The sequence below is a fragment of the Podarcis pityusensis genome (genome assembly GCF_964106645.2).
Source record: "Podarcis pityusensis genome assembly, chromosome: 13".
NCBI lineage: Eukaryota > Metazoa > Chordata > Lepidosauria > Squamata > Lacertidae > Podarcis > Podarcis pityusensis.
This window is the reverse complement of record NC_138038.1, coordinates 2,568,832-2,586,398: the sequence shown is the minus strand read 5'-3', so window position 1 is coordinate 2,586,398 and position 17,567 is coordinate 2,568,832. Positions and strand designations below refer to the sequence as shown.

General features: G+C 44.3%; 1 protein-coding gene across 6 annotated transcripts in view; it reads right to left on the bottom strand.

The window, feature by feature from the left end:
* The window catches only part of IKZF1 (IKAROS family zinc finger 1), a 71,526-nt gene that overhangs the window by 35,758 nt on the left and 18,201 nt on the right, over positions 1-17,567 (bottom strand). For all 6 annotated transcript variants that reach the window (XM_080976837.1, XM_080976838.1, XM_080976839.1 and 3 more), the window contains exon 3: positions 10,651-10,770. In XM_080976837.1, the coding sequence (XP_080832963.1) occupies positions 10,651-10,770 (120 nt within the window). The remainder of the gene's footprint in view (positions 1-10,650; positions 10,771-17,567) is intronic.

Sequence of the window (17,567 nt, the reverse complement as noted above, 5' to 3'; positions counted from 1 at the left end):
TGGATCAGGGCTGGGGGGAAAGACCTTGCAGAAGTGCTTCATGCTCAGAGCAAGGAATACAAGGCTCGATGGAGCCATAGTTGATTTTATATCTTAATTTGGGGCAGGTCTTTGTTTTTAATGCATTCCTTAGTGCTGGCTATGTAAAAAATGTTAAAAAGGGAACATCAGTCAGGCACTTCTGAAAGTCCCTCTGTAACAGATGTCTAAAGTACTGTCAAGTCACCCAGAGGAAGAAAGCACGGGTTATTTTGGAGGTTGCAGCTGGGAGTGGTGAGGAAGCTGCTGGCCAACTAAGGAAACCTGAATGGAGCCTCAGCCAGATGCTCCCTGCTTTTATAATATATGCAACCCAGGTGATCTGAACACAGGATCTGCCTCCTATCTAAGCCATTAGAGCAGGTGTCTCCTGACCCAACCCAAAACCAACATGTGTTTGGGTCCCTTCGCACATCCCCTATCGCAATTACTCAGCATGGTGACCACTGAATGTGTGAACTGTCTCCATTAAAAAGTACATGAATGGTCAGTCTGAAATAATGAATCTGTGGTGGCGGAGTCACACATTCTGCTTTATGATGTGTAAAATGATGAGCATGCCTGTGTAAACTGGCCCCAAGGAGAGGTAAATGCTATTTGGCAACCAGGTTGGCTCCATTTCTGTACTTGCAGGGAGCAGGAGGAACATCACTGCACACAGATGTGCTCTTAACTGGGCAAGTACATAAACTGGTGCACAACACAAAGGGTTCCCTGAGAGAAGGAAATCCGAAAACCACTGACCCAGTACGAGTCTCCATTTACCGGAATGTGATGCTCCAGAAAAATGAGGCAGTGCAAGAGGACACCTTTTTCTTGCGCTACGCAGGCCATCAAGTACATATGCACAGGGACTCCCTGCATACCTGGTGCAGCAGCAGCTGCTGCATAAATGTGCTACTAGCGAGAGCTCTCTCACCCCTATCTCGTAATCTCCCCCATCCAGTGCCTCAACATGAAAAACACAACCCAAGCAAAGCCACAGCCCCAAATGTGTGGATCACTCTGTTCTCAGGAAATGCGCAAGTATCTGAGAATCTAAGCACTGTGACGGTAAAAAAGAGGAGGAAGAATGAATTTCACATAGGCAACACCAGTCAACACAGGAAGAGTTGGGTTTTTCTTAGGAGTTCAAGGCCTACATCATCTGAAGTTGTTTGTTCTGCAGGGAACTTTTGCTGGTGCACCTGCTCTCTGCTTTGGGGCACACGGTGGTCTTGACTGTGCTGGCTGGGGACAAGATGACCTGTGACCTTCTACAGAATCGAGAAAGTCACCTTAGTTTATTAATCACCTTAGGAGATTATTCTGTTTATTTCTTTAAAAATTCACTTTGTTAAACAACAATTGCACTCAGCCAGCCAGTGAAACATCTTATATAACAGCATCCAGTTGATTAAGGGCCACCTATGAGCTTTTAGAGGCCAGCTGTATATGAAAGACACATAAAAAGCTATTCAATATGCTGTGCAGAAGGAGGGCATATATACTTTGGGAATTCCTGGCAGTATTGCTTGAAGCAGAGGGCAGGTTTTAACCCCCTCCAACTATGTCCCTTTTCATAGAGTCATAGAATTGTAGAGTTGGAAGGGACCCTGAGGGTCATGCAGCCCAACCCCCTGCAATCTCAGCTAAAGCTTCCATGACTGATAGCCATCCAACCTCTGCTTAAAAACCTCCAAGGAAGGAGAGTCCACAACCTTGCACTGTCTCTTACTGTCGGAAAATTCTTCCTGACGTTTCATTGGAATCTCCTTTCTTGTAAACTTGAAGCCATTGGTTCAGGTTCATCCTCCATGTTGACAGCCCTTTAAATGTCTGAAGTTGGCTATCATATCTGTCTCCTTTCAGTCTCCTCTTTTTCAGGCTGAACATACCCAGCTCCCTCAAACTTTCCTCATCAGGCTTGATTTCCAGACCCTGGATCATCTTTGTCGCCCTCCTCTGTACACCTTCCAGCTTGTCTGCTGTGTGGAACTCAGTGGAAACCACTGTACCCCCATAATCTGCCTGCTTGCTAGGCTTACATTTCCTGCCTCTGCTAAATTATAGATTTCAAGGATAGGCATATAGATTTGTGAGGATGCACAGGATTCATTGTGAGTTTTCCACAGTTATGATTTTTAGAAATCTATTTTAGGAGGATGAGATATATTCCTGAGCAGTGCTGCTAATTGTTTTTATTGCAGTGTGGTGTAGTGGTTGGAGTGTTGGACTTGCTCCATAAAATCTGGGTCCAGGTCCCAGCTCAGGCACAGTTTCCTGGCTCTCTCTCTCTCTCTGCCTAACCTACTTTACAGGGTTGTTGTGAGAACAAAAGATCATGGAGCTGCCTCGAGATCTTTGAGAGAAAGGTGGGATAAAATATAGTTAAAACAATTAAGGCCGCAGTTCTAAGCATTCTTACTGTGGAGTACCTTCAGTGGGACTTATATCTAGTTAAACATGCTTGGAATTGTGCTACTCAGCTCAGCTATTTGGTGTGACTTCGTTGGTCCTGGAGGCAGATAATCAGCCTGTTCTGCTGCATATTCCCTCCCTTACCTCCATATTAATATTATTAATTTTTTATTTACCAAATGTGTATACTGCTTGAATGTAAAAAAACAACATAAAATGTTAACTTTTCCAACAGAAAACAGTAAAAAAGCCATTAAAACTATTTTAAAAGATTATTAAAATCAACATTAGCCAAAAAGAAATAAAATATGTAACTTCTATATGCCTGGATAGGTTTGCCTAAACATAAATGTTTTAAGCAGATGCCAAAAAGAGTAAAGTGAAGACTAGGAAGAGAGCTCAAGGCTTGTAGGTGCTCAACTTCTGTTATATACGAAGCGTATGGCATTATGATACAAAAAAGAACTCCATATTTGATATAAAAAGGACTACTGTATGGAGGTTTAAAGAGATCAGTGTGGAAAGTATTTATAAGGAACATGTCAGTAAAAACTGAACCAGTTTTGGGTAAGAAAGTGTTCCTCCGGAAGTTTGGCGTTGGGGTGTGTGTGTGTGTTTCCGGACCCAGTCTTCCACATGGATAGCAGCGGCTGTAAGCTCAGAGGCGTTTTGCCCTTCATTGGGCCCTGAGGCATGGCTGGCAAGGAAAAGGCCCTTCTCTTTGCCCACAACTACACATGGGGATCGGCTGGTCTCCTCTGAAATGGCGTTTTGCCACATAGGAGCCAACTCCTAGGGGCCCAGGTCTCTTTGCCCCTCCACCAATAAAATATTTGAGGGGCTGGACCCTCCCAAAGTTGATGGGCATTGCCATTGAAATATTGTGAGTGTTTTGTGATCAGTTATGCAGCGCCAACCCCCTGAATATTTCATTCAGGTTGGCACCCCTCCATCGCCATAAGGCAGGCTTCTTCAAAAAAGGTACTTTTAAAATGATGCCTTTGTTTTACTTGCTGCTTTGAGAATATGATTGCACTTTGTACTTAATTGTTGCTTGCTTGCTTGAGTGTAGCGTAACTGGAACTGAGGGAAAGTATTTATTTGTTTTGTGTATTTCTCCAATAGTAACGCAGCCTACAAGCTGAATTAATTAATTAAATGGCTTTTATTGTCAAGGTTAAAGTGGATATGAAAAACGCTTACAGCAGTGATCAATAAATGTACGAAGTCCCCCTGGGTTTAGTTATAAAGCGCAAACAACAAAACACTTTTTTATTTTCTTTTGCTCAAGCAATTTTGGTGGAAGTATATTAAAAAAATCCATTTAGCATTAATATAAAGCCCATGACAAGATACCAATTTCAATAGGATCTACCAGCAACATAGAGATAAAATTAAGAAAAGGTGTTGCAGATTCAGATAATACCTCATTATCATTGTTATTCCATCCTTTCAAGGTATCATGGGCTCCAAAGCCAACAAAATCTCTGCTGCCCCCCCCATGAATTAACATTTCTTAATTTAATTTCTGTTGTGGGGGCCAAGAGGCGAAAGAACCCCTGCGGTTTCCAGGAATCAGCCTGCCTGGCCACAACAAGAGTATTCATTATCCAGACTGAGATGATCAGGAGCTTCGTGTGGATGGTCACACTGGATGGAAATGAGGAAAGGGGGGGGGGCTGCAAGTGCACCTGCTGCCAGCCCCTCCCTCTCTTCACAGATGGCAAGCAAGGTTTCTGCAGGGAGCCCATGTACAGCCCCATGCGCCACGCTGTAAAAAGCGGAGGGCCGGGAGGATGCACTTAGGGCCTACACTGCGCAACTCAGTCCGCAGGTGGAGGTTAGGGACAGAAGCAGACAGTCTCTCAACCCCTCCTCCAGGCAGGAAGGCCGAGACAGTTTAACTCCCCCCCCCCCCCGCCCCCCGCATGGCTGGCTGCTCTGCTCTTGGGCCTTTGGGCCTTTGGGACCAGCCGGACACAGGGCTCACCCACCCTTCCGTTTGATCCATGACTTCTCAGCATGCGTCTGAGAGGTTTTACTTTTCTCCCACCACTCCCCCCACCCCGGAAAACCCCGTTTATGGCTGAATCGGAGCAAATGTCCATGATGGTTCAAACAGAAGAAATCATGGGGAAAGGGGAAGAGTGGATGAGCCGACCATGTAATTAAGCAGTTGAAGCTTTTCTGATATGGGGCTAAGTGGTGGGAAAAGCATCCACCTGTTAAATTTCCGCCTGACAGGCATGTGGGCAGAGAAGGAAGTCCACAGTGGGCAGCCCGAAGGTGCTGTGGAGCTAATAATGGCCAGCATCGCAGGGCTGCTCAAAGGCTTACTGATATATGTGAAGCGCTTGAGAGGCACTATTTAAGAGCTCTGCTATTACGTACGTTTACACTCTCCCCTTCCTTCTTCTGTATACACGAAGCTGCACTGCAAAGCGTGACTACTGAATATGCTCCATCATTGCCTCCCATTATGCAATAGATAAATGAATAAAATAGGGGAGTCAGGTTCCTCAAGCAACCTCACTGGTCCTCCCATCGGTTCACAGTTGCTTTTTGCCAACAAAGAGCTGGGCAGAAAAATGTGGTGACCAGAAATAAAGGCTGGGATAAATAAGTGCCTCAGACCAGAGAGAAAAACTGAAAAACTGACTGTAGAATGAGAAACTCACTCAAAGGCCAGAGACATTGGGGGGGGGGGGGCAAAGGGTAAACACAGGGAGCATTTATCACATCCTTTTGACTAAACTTCTCTTTTTTGCTCCTTTCACCTGCTTTGTCCCACTTCATCCTCAAATAGCCCTTGTGTGTTTTTGTTTACATAGACATCCCTCTCCTGATATTGCATGCTTGGGGAATTCTTTACTTTTTTCTATAAAGAAAAAAAATTCTGCTATTGTCCCTCTTCACCTCAGTTCAATGGTTTGTGGGGAAAGGGGCAGGAAACTGGTGTTCCTCTTGAAGGAATCACTTTCTAGCTACCAAATTTAGAAATGGAGGACTAAACAGTGACCTGGAATTTGGTGTCGCCAACTTTTCCTTGGGATGGGCCCTGGGGGAAAGTGCTTTGTTTGAGCTGACATGTTGCGAGAGCTACAGCTTGGACTTGGGCTCCCCCAGCCTTCCTTCAGAGATGGGCTCATTCGCCTCTCGCTCCCCAAGGAGTCCAAGACTTACTCTAAGGCTGATCTTCCTTCTGCAGGATCCTGCCTGGCTCATCTTGGCCTCCCCTCAGTAACAGCCCCACTGCGGCTGCGGCTGCGGCTGGTGAGCCAGTGATCCCACTAGATAAATATAACTCCACAGCTAAAGCAGGACTTATCAGAATGGGAGAGATGCGCTTCTCAGATAAAAGCAACTTCCTCCCACTGCAGATAAGATCAGCAGGCTCACTATCCGGATTGAAAAAAGCCACACAATGAGGCACACACAGTATCTCCAGTTTAGCCAAAGAATCTTTCGATTCTTTTCATCCAGAAGCACGTTAGACTCACAGTAAGTTTCTTCTTTCCTCTAGGTTAGTGAAAACTATCACAACACCTGCAGCATTACTCTGATGTAAGGGATGGTACCAGAAAGTGGGAGAGGGGAGGGCAGAGATAAATTTTGCTGTTGAAAAATACACCTGTTTTGCAGCGTAATGAAGGCCGCAACCCTGTATGCTCCACTGAACTGGATGGGACCTACTTCTGAATAGACATGTATACTGTACAGGACTGCTCTGTAAAATGGAAGTGTGAAACAGCGGCTTATTCTATATCTACCCAGAAGCACTTTAGCGCCCCGTCTCAAAATGTTTTCTGTGAAGGGCTAGCTTAACACCGCAGTCTTCACCCTGCAAATGCACCAAGGGCTGAGTACATATCAGCTGCATTTGAACCTGTCCATCCTTTGTTCCTTTGCTTCTCTTATCCCTCCCCTCCCTTTGCTGCACCCCCCCCCCCCAGCATCACAATCCTGAGATTTAGATAGTGAAGTCATCTGTTGCTTTGCATCTGCTGTAATGTGTGTAAGGACACAGGATCACTGGGTAATTCTGTTATTCAGAAAGGGAGTGGAGCACGTGACCCACACAGTCCTTGGTGGGGAGGACTGCAATTCAGTTCACATTTACAGGCAAACTGACCTAATCTGCACTTTGCAAAGCAACACACCAGGTGTCAGGCGATTTTGGCCCTGCAGTTGTGACTGAGCTGAGGCTCCCACCAGTCCTACCGGCATGGCCAATGTGTTTGTGTTTGTTTGGAAGCACACCGGTTAGTTGTAAGAAAGCAGCTCCACAGCCACTCTCGCTACTCAAGAGCACTAGATATTTATTACCTTTGTCAAAACAGCCTCTAGAACACCACCGCTGAGTGGATTGTGTTTCTCAATCTAGGGTGGAGCACTTCCCCTTTAGCCTTTTGGCTTCCTTTTCTACCAAGCCACCTTCCTTATACTCTTGCCTACATTTGAAGCTGGCCTCTGCATTTAAGGATTTCTCTAATCTGAAAGGTTTGGAACCATATTCCAGAACACCAGTAGGAGCCTAATGGAAACAAGAATGTGAACACTGCCTTGCTGTTTAGCTATGTGGAAATCCTACGGCACTTCCACATGGTAGATTCCCACATTCCTAGTTGGGAGTGTAATCAAACATTAGGAGCACAGAAATTGTTCCTAGAAAAGACAGGAGCTCCTCAGCAGACACCCCCATTATCCTGGCTGGCTCCAGGATGGAGAAGGGCTGGGCAAGAGATTTGTTTTTAAGAAATCCGGGCACGATCCAGCAAAACTCCAGCCTTCTTCTAAATCCCATTTATTTCAATGGAAGAAGTATGGAAGCACTTGACTCTTGGTTACTGTAAAATCGGCTGATCTTGGCCAGATTTCCTTCCTTTCTAATTGGGTTTTTCCCCCAAGCAACTACTATAAATCACAATTCCCAAGCTGCCCATAGCGGAGTGAGCGCACAGACACCAGCAAGCAGGCCCAGCCCAATGCATTTTGTTACCTGAGGCGAACCACAAAGGAGTGCCCCCCACCCCTGCCAATGAAGGAGGAGGGAGTGAAGATCAGGAACAAGGGGGGGCGGATTAAAGACCAGCATTGTGGACAAGGGTGGGAGGAGACAAGCAGCGCCTCCAATGGGCCAAGAGGCCACTGTGGAGGCAGCATTGGGGGGGGGGGGGAACAGATCCAGCCTCCCAAGAGCAAATGGGTTGGCGGCGACAGAGGGCGATGTGTTCTTTGGAGGCGGGATCTGCTGCCCTGTGGATCCTGCTGCCTGAAGCATCCACCTCACCTTCCCTCACGAGCGGCCTGGCCCTGTCAGCAGGAATATTCTCAAGGATGGCATTCCAGGGTTGTGATAGTATTCTGGTTCCAAGAATGTTGTGGCAATCAAAGGATTTTCTGTGTAATCCCCCCCCCCCCCCCCGCTTCAGTTCAGTTTTTTGCTTCAGTTGAACAGGCCTCAGGGAGAAATTTAGCATGGCCTTCATTTATGCATGTTAGCATCCTACTTATTTAATAGACTTTTAGTCCATTTTTAAGGCAAAGGTGCAACCACATACAATGCCTTACACAACAGTATTATATAAAATCCACAGTTTTCCACACAGGCCAGCCAAATGCCTCTGGAAAGCCCCAAAGCAGCTCATAAAGGCGACATCCCTCTCCACAGTTGCTTCCCAGCAGATGGTTTTCAGTGGCAACCCCCTCCAAGGCTGGAAGTTGAGTATTGCCATAGTCTCTTGTAGTCACATGGCTCATATTTTACTTTTGTAAGAAAATACGCATGAAACCATGTGTATATTTAATAAACATTGCTATCATGTTTTTATTTCATACACATGCTGCAAAAGTAAAAAACTAAGGCCCGTCTGCCTCTTTCTGCCCTCAGCTGCCCCCCCACCTCCCTCATCAATGCCCAGAGATGGCCCAGCACGTTTCAACACCCAAAGCAGAAAATCCAAATCACACCCTCCAATTATGGTGGTTAAATGTATAATAATACAGCAATAAACAAAATGAGCAACTGCTGGCTACCCATGAATGATACCCTCCAAACTCGCCTCATTCAGCCAGAGCTGCATGGTCAGACTGCCCGGGACCTCGCATCACCTGAGGGCGTGAAGTCACAATCTTTACAGTTTGTGAAGCCAATTTTATGTGTAAAACTTGAGAGTACAAGACTGTTCCAGTGGAAGCTGGCGGCAGAGGGCAAGTGGGTCTGCGCTGCTCTCCTGCTTCTCAGCACCAGGACTCATTGATCTTACCAGGAAGGGCAAGGAAGTGGGGAGCTCAGCGCAGTGCGCGACGGGTGACAGGAGCTCCAGCTCTGCTGCCGGATGGGCACCTCAAGAGCATCCCCCTGCCTTGCTCCCCTGCTCCCCACCATGACGCACAGCTGGGGGAAGAGCACAACCCCACCTGCTGCAGCCCCACTGATCAGAGTGTTAGCTCTGAATTACATTTTCGTTTCTTTTTTCCCTTCCCTCTAATCACTCAGCTAGCTCTGCCAGCTTCTCTGATAATAAAGAGGGAAAGGAAGAAGCTATAGATCTTTGATAAAAGAAAAAGTGGTGCTTCATCCATCTGCCATGTAAGAATGTTTCCTCACGCTGTGTTGCAGCTGCCATGATAAGAAGAGCTTGCCTAATCTGTGTTGCAGCTCATCACTGAATCGAGAGAAGCGCAGAATGGGAAGGGACCACTTCTTCCCCTGCAGCCCGGATGCCATACTAAGGAAGCAAGCGTGTGACCACATTTTAGAAGCATTTCTGGATTCCAAGAGATCAGATTCCATGGCTGGGCTGATTCACACATTCATGCATGTTTGTGACTTCAGAACTGCGGTGCTGAACAGCAACTTGCATGTGTGACCAAGCTGACAAGGACCCCAGGCAGCGCTTTCAGGGCACCTCAAACACAACCTGCTTTACAATGGAGTTTGTTTGCAAATCCAGCAGTGAGTCATCAAATGTTGGGCAATCAATGGATGAGGAACCAGCCCAGGGATCGAGAATGAAAGAGGACAAATTATTTAAACCTGTTATTCTTCCTGGGGGAAGGAGCATTTTCTAAATGCAACAACTAGGATGAGTTGCAGCCTCTGACAAATTTACTCTGTCGTTCTGCCTTACTGGAGGAGACACTCATCAACTAAATCCAGCAAAGGAAAGTGGCAATCATGCATGTATCCGGTGGATTCCTAGGGAACAGACAACTTTGTTCAGCTGCCACATATACAGTTTAATTACTATTATTGGATTCTTAACCCTTTCCTATGAAAACCAGTGGAGTCTACATGCCTTTGGATGTACTTTACCTGGATCACATCCTGTATTTGTTTATTTTTAAATCCAAACAACTGGAGAAACCTCACAAATCACTTGGTAATCAAACATTTGGTTATACAGAAGTTCTCCTTGACCAGGATAATATTTTTGTACATTACATTGCACCAGAAAGCAAGCTAAAGTTTGGATTTAGATGAGTGGGCTTTTCAGAGCCAGGACCCACCTTCAAGACCAATCTCTAACAAATGGGTCACACTTTTAATTTTTACCATCTTTTTTCCTCCCCATATTTACATTCCCCCACATCCCTTCTCTCTGCTTTTCTCCCCATCTCTCTCTTGCTTCCCCAGTCTTTTAAAATGTAAACAGCAGACAAGAAACTTGGGGCAGTCCCACTGCTGCAATCCACTTTAGGTCAGGGTGTGACCAAGTGTGAGTTGCAAGCCATCAATCAGCTGAAAACCAATGATTTTGATTACTGGAAATTATTTACAGACAACTGAGACTGGGATAATGGTATTGCAGTTATTCCAGATGCTTGCTATCTATTTCAAATCAAGAGCTATTAAATTTACAAAGCATAATCCAGGTTAACATTGGAAATCTAACAGAGAGGCAGGAAAGCTTTCTGTGTGTTCTTCTACCCCCTTCCCCCATAACCCCATGCTTATGCTTTTACTTTCTGTCATAAAATCATTTCTGTGCAGAACGAGCATGGAAACAGTCTTTGATGGAACCACGTATTGTAAAGCTAGATTATTGGCTATAACCTTTTAGGTTAAAAGGGGCCTGTTACCTTCGAGACAGAAAAGCAACAAAACAAAAACACCTGCCTCAGAAGTAAGGCATTCTCAGTCCTCCAAGTGAATCGAGAAGCACCTCGTGCATGGAAGCAGCAAGCCACACATAGCAATGCTCTTACCCAAAACTCTCTCGCTGCGAGAATTCTGCTGTCCGCCTGTGCTGGTGGAAAGATCTTCTGGCACAGGCATGGGCTCATCAGAATCATCCGGGACATCGCTTACCGGAGGACTTTCTTTTCCTGGTGATAAAGGGAATAGTCCCAGTAAGTTGAGAAAGATCTATGTTCAGTTCAGGCCCCCATTTGATACAGCATATGAATGACCTCTGGCGGAAATGACTGGCAGAATCCGAGACCAGGGAGAAGAGTCGGTAGAAGAAGATTGGAAGAAATTTAAAGACTATTTACAGAAATATTGCAAAATTAATGAATGTTAGAATGATGTTGGATTGAAGTTAAGTGGTTTCTAGCTGTAATGGTATAAAAGAATATGGAAAAATTGGATTTTCAATACGTAAAAACCTAATGCTATAATATATTAAGATTAAAGATCAGGATAAAATAAGGAGGGAAAGGAATTGCTGAACTAATAAATTGAACTGGAATACAAAAAAGGGAGGCATGAGGAGGTCCGGGAAACAAGTAAATGAAAGATAAGTGATGAAAAGATGGAATTGTTTTTAATTGTTTTTTTTTTTTTTTTGTATTTTGTATTTTTCTTTTCTCTATTTTTCTTTTTCTTATCTATGTATCCTTTTTTTGAAACTTTAATAAATATCGTTTAAAAAAAAATAAAAAATGAATGACCTCAAGGTTCCAGAATCTTCGAAATAGAATGTGCCCTCATGTTAGCCTCCAGGCTGGCAGTCACAGCAGCCGAGTTCTGAAGACTAAGGGGGGGACGGGTAAAGGGCGCGGCTTGGGCTTCTCATGACTTAGATTGGACTCAGCCTGTGTCAGTTGCACTTTGGGGCCCCTGACACACAACAAGCGCTGTGTCTTGAGCAATGCACAAAGAGATTCATATCATGGGTAATTTGGAACGCTGCCACAAGTAGGAAGATGCTTTACCTACATCCCCACCCCACCCCCACAATAGTAGAGAATCCGTTCTCTCCAGGACAGTTATCTATGTTACACCAGTGTTGCAAAAGGTACTCCTTGCTGAAACATAGGAGGCCCCCTTAGTACTGGTACTCAGCACTTAAAAGATTTTGGTGCCCCCCTATATATCTAATTCAAAATATAAACAAAAATAAACCACATATCATTAATTTATATTATTAAGTTGTTGTTGTATTTTTATTTTTTCCCCATTTATTCTGAGAGCCTTTTTTGTGGAAGCTGGTTCAGCTGCACCATATGGTCCATGGTAAATCCAGCAATGGAGGATTTCTGTAGTGTCCCTTCCCTTGATGCCCTCAACAGGGGCTTATTTTGCTTCATGGTTCATCCCGCTTGGCTGGCCGTCCACCAGCTCCTGAAGACTCTTTTGACAAGGATTCCCCAGTCTCCTGACTTGAGCCTCCTATTTAAACCATTGTAACTGCTGTTTCAACTCGCAATTGTCCTGTTGTTTTGATAGGTTTGTTTATTCTATGCTTTAATTGTTGGTGTTTATTTTAATGTTTTGATAAAATTGTTTCACTGTGTGTTTTAATTATGTGTGGCTTTATTCTTTGTAATCGCTTCTATACCTGCAAAGCACGTAAAAGCCATTTTGACAGATAAGTGGTATGTAAATACAATGTATATTATTAATAATAGTATTGCATGTCTAGTCTCCTTCCATAGCTCAAATGAGAAACTATTTTTTGTGCGATGAGAAAGCAGCATGGTTTTTTGTTTTAAAATACCATGGGTGGGAAGGGGAAGTCCACGGCCTCTTGAACCCTGGTCCACCTGATTCATTCTAGGAAAGTTCAAGAAGCAGCTCGTGAAATGTCCACTTACAAGACTTGTGAAGGCAAACCCCCTATTGCAGCCTCTGAGCTCTGCTTGAGCTGCTCTTGTCACCTAATGGGGCTTTGTTCTCCACCCAGTATGTCTCCCAGCAAAGCCTTTCTTTTCTAAAAAGCTCATTCAAAGTAATCCATGTGGGCACCTCTTCTCTTGGATGCCAGAGCATGATATTTCATATTTCATGCCTTAACTTCATCTATGTTGTTATACCCTGATAAGTTCACTCCTGCATGGCAATTTTATAGATATGTAATCATACTAACATTTTGTAGCAAATGACTTTTAAAGTGGAAAGATGGGGAGAAATAGCCATTCTCCATTTAATTTCTAAGAGGCATGCACAGAATATTAACTGGGGCTAGGTATGCAATTGCAAAACAAGAAGCAAATATTGGGCTGAAGTATTAAAACGCCATCAAAAAGTCTGAGGCCCAAATACATTCTTTTGCTGCTCAATAAAGACTTAACACAAAATAGGTGCTACAATACACCTCTGTGCCTTTAGTTTGTAATGTTTCTCTAAGCACCTTTTCATACAAAACTCGGAGGCAGGATTTCTGGGAGATCCTTTACCTGGTATTGCCAGAGACACTGAACAACTTAGTCCTGTCTTTGCAATTTTCCCTTCAACCTATGACGAGTCCACAGTCATAACAGAGGAGACTGTTAGCGTAACCAAAGTTGAAGGTTGGTTCCATAATGCAAGCCTACTGATCACACACTACAGGAGGCCTCAATCTAAGCTCAAGTTAGTCATGACTACCAGTTCCATCATATTCAGAAGTAAGTTTCCTTACTCCCTGGTTGTAGTTAATTTGCTCCATTGATTTCAATTACTGAGATGGAAACTCTTTTTTTGAGAACTTTCAGCATAAAATAGGATGGGGGTTTCCTGACAAACTCTCCCCATTTCACCTTTTTACATACTTTAAGTTCCACAGCAGACACCAGTCACCCAGAGGAGCCCTTCTGCTCCTATTCTGTACTCCCCACAAATTGCAGAAATGTCCTATTTTTTCTACCTGCAAATGGGAAGGCAAAAATGGGGGCAAACGCCAGTAGGCCTCCCCCTTCGTTTCAAGGGGACTTTCTTGCAACCAACTTCAGTTGAATTAGGGTCGTAGTGGATACTGAGAAGAGAACCTAGGATCTGAAATGTGATCTATTTTACTAATACCGTACTTAACACTTTGATGGAGCTTTTGCAGTACTCAAACCACAGCACATATATTATCTTGGTAATCCTTACAAGAAGTCAGTAAGATAAATCAGCCTTGAGACCTCTAGATTTAACAAGACAGAACATTGAATGATTGAGTTTGATTTTTAAATTAATGCTTTAAAATTTGAACTATAGAATGTTTGGATACTGTATAATGTTTGAACCGCTAAGAGGACTTTGGATAGCCAACAAATGTCCTAAATAAATATATTTGAGATTCTTTCAATTATTTTTAGCTGATATTTTTAATGTGCTGGTTCTGTTGGGTTCTTTTACAAAAAATATTTTGCTGTTTTAAAAATTGTATTGAACCGAATCCTATTGTTCTTACTGACTATTGTGAGTCGCCTTGTGGGTGCTAATACTGAAAAGCAAGGTATAAATCTTAAATATAAGTAAATCTTGCAGGTAGAGGCTGGAAGCTGAGAGAGCAGCCGCTTGCTCTAGGTCTCCTGGAGAGCTCATGGTGGAGGTGACACAGAAGGGAATCCACAGAGACTAGAGGCTCAAATCCTACATATACTCAGCAGGAAGTAAGTCCTGTTGAACTTAGTGGGACTATATTCACTTCCCAGTAGACACATTGAATATCAGACTGTAGGAGAAGAAAATGGGTTGGCAACTTGACCTCTAACTGATTTCAAGATAAGTGAACCACAGATATGAGCTTGGGTGAAGGGCCAGCTGGGCACTGGTGGGAACTGAGGAGATGGCAGGTGGGTGGAGGGGTAGCCAGGTGGGTGGAGCCTGAACCAGCGAGGATACATGGGTGGGGAAGATCCACACAAGGGGTCTCTACCTACATCATATTGATATATGAGATTATATAGTATACACACACTTCCCAGTTACATGGGCTTGCAAGACATAACAGAGAAAGTCACTTTAGATAGTGTGGAACACAAGCAGGCAGAGCATAAACTTAGTTCTTCTTATGAGAACAGAATTGTTCTCTGGCTTTAGGCAGATTTGGATCCAGTCTTGCTCAAGGCAGCAGATAAGCAAGCCAGCAACTGTAAATGAGACAAGAATGGCACATCTGTTCCCAGTTCTTGGAATATGGCCATCGCTGGCTCCTAACGGAACTCTCCAGCCTGCATGATAAGCTCAGAGTTCACACTTATATCCCCCTCCTGAAAGCAATATTTTATGAGGCAGCCATTGCCGCATTAAAACTGGAGACACAGCAGTGCTGACATGCATTTAGCAGAACTGCATATGGCACCAACGAAGGAGGCACAGAGAACAGAGATGAGATTCTCTGACTTATTCAGCAAATGGTTTACCAAACTTGAACGGAAGCTGTACGGGTCTTGTACATTTAAAGCATACTCCCCCCTCCCCCAAATACTGGGAACTGTAGTTTACCACTCACAGAGCTACAACTCCCAGCACCCTTAAACTACAGTCCCTGGGTACTTGGAGTGAGTGAGTGTGCTTTAAATGTTTGATGTGTGAGTAGCCCAGAAATGGCAGGTTTCGTTTTCCCCAAGGCCTCTGTGCTGCTGAAGATAAACCAAAGACACCACCAAAGAAGTTCCCATGTGAGGAGAGATTCCTTTCAAGCTGAAGCTGCAGGGACTGAGAAACTATGGCCATGGGATGGGGAACTGCAAGTGGAGGACTACATGTGGGGCGGCGAAATTAACTGGGGGACCCATCCTCAAATTAAGGAAGAGGCATTTCCCTCTTCCCTGACCCATTTCCCCTTGGGGTTACATCCACCTGGAAGGGATCTCATTTTCTCTTGGCTGGGGATGCATTCAGTGTAAGTTTTAGTAGCCCTGATGTTACTTTTCTATAGGTTTGTGAAATCAGTATTTATCTTAGCAAACCTATTTCTACAGAGATAACAGGAAAGGAGGATCTGTAGGCAAGCAGGAGGTGTGTTTAACCCCTTCCCCCTTCAAGCACCCCACCCCCACCTCCCAATCCTGCGTTTCCTTTGAAATGTCCAGTTGCGCCCAGGCCAAGCACAGCAACCAAGTGTTTTAGGTCTTGCGTAAAAATGGCACGCACCTGCTGTGAGCGACTTGAAAAGAGGATATGGGTAGCACAAACTCAACTGAAAGGTTAACTGATCCTCCCCACCCACAATTACCCTCCCATTTGGTAACCAGGAATTTTTTCTCACATCTCCTCTAGCTGGATCGAGCCTTTGACAACCCTGGCTATTTCCTTCAGCTCTAGTTTATACAAGAGTCTCCACCGCCAGAAAAGTGTGGTTATCCAACCCGATTCACAAGTGTTAAAATTCACCAGAGTCATATGGCAGCAGAACATAATTTTGCAGCAAGGCATCTTGCTTTCTATTTGTTCTGTTGAAAATAATAATAGACAAGCAGAGGCCATTTCGGCTGTGAGTCCAAGAAGACCTCCTCCCTGCTAGACAGGCCTTTTTCCACCTGCTTGGGAAGATGGAACCCAGACTGACTCCAGCTGCAAAAGCTGAGACCGTTTTTGTTCAGAGGGTTTTGTTGGTGTTTCCCTTTAGGTTATTGATATTTTTTTGGTATCTTTAATTTTTTTATCTTACCATGATTTATGTGGCAACTGTGCAATTTGCCCATGTAGTTTTAAAGTGTTTTATTGTTTGTGACTACTGTGGTTATGTTTTAATTATGTATATCTTTCTATGTTGCAAGCTGCCTTGAGCATGGTTTGAACTATGGAAAGGCGGCATACAAACATGAGGAGGAGGAGGATGTCTGAAGTACCGCTGTTTTTGTCTCCCCTGCCCCCAGCACAGGATATCCAGAGGAATATGGCGTACGCTTGTAGAGATTTCATTTCATGATATTGGCCCTTCTGGAAAAGTGTACAACCTCAACCTGAATGTGCTGCTGTTGCTATCATAGTTTTGTCTTTATGGAGATGCGAGCTACACAGAGGCTCACTATTAAGGAGTGAAGACAGTTCTGGAGGAATAACTACTTGATTTTAGACTCAGTCCTGCAGTGGATGCCTGCTGAGATGAGAAAACCTTCCTTCCTCAACATCCAGCTGCTGAAGCCTTGCACAGTCTAACTCACCTGCCACCCCAATCCTCACCCCCAGCCTCTCATGCAGGTGTCTCCACAGGAAACCACAGACAAGAGGAAATGCTCCAAAAATGGTACCTCATCACCTATTCAGGCTGCTTTTAAGAGGATTCGCCCAGGCATATCTCTTCAAGCTATCAAAAAGGTCACTTTAAACCCCCTCCCGTCCATATGAAACTTTGCGTTGTGATAGTGCTGCATTATGTGACACAAAGCTAACACAGCTCACAAGCTGTGCATTGTGAGGCTCGCCTGGTGCTTCACAACCCCCCAGTTTTAGCAGCCCTTGGAAGTGGGGGAAAACAAGAGGTTGGTCACTGGTGCCCCCCCCCAATATATTGATAAGCTGCATTTGGTATGGTAGGAACAAATGCTGTAGACCCCAAGGAGAAATGCCACCCAGGGGGTAGAACTGGGTCTTGAGGGCAGAAAGTTAACAATGACAGTGTAGATATATGCACATCTATATTCAGAGGGAGAAAAATACTGGGTTATTTTATGTGCCTATCTCCTAATCAGTGCTTTTTTTCTGGGGGGACAAAGACCCCTAAACATTTTGTGAATCTTTGTACTTTTGTCCATTTACTGTATTTATTTTCCCCAGTTTGAACTATAAAATGGTGATTTTCTTGAGTCAAAATGAGAGTACCCCTAAACATTTTTTATATGACTCCCCCACTTCTTTCACAAAGCTGCCATAATTATAAATGTTTCTATATGCCCCAAAGAGTGTCACACAGGGATATCCTCTGGGAAACCCCTTAGATCTGCTGACATTTCCAAGATATGACTGCTGAACCTTGCATTCAGTT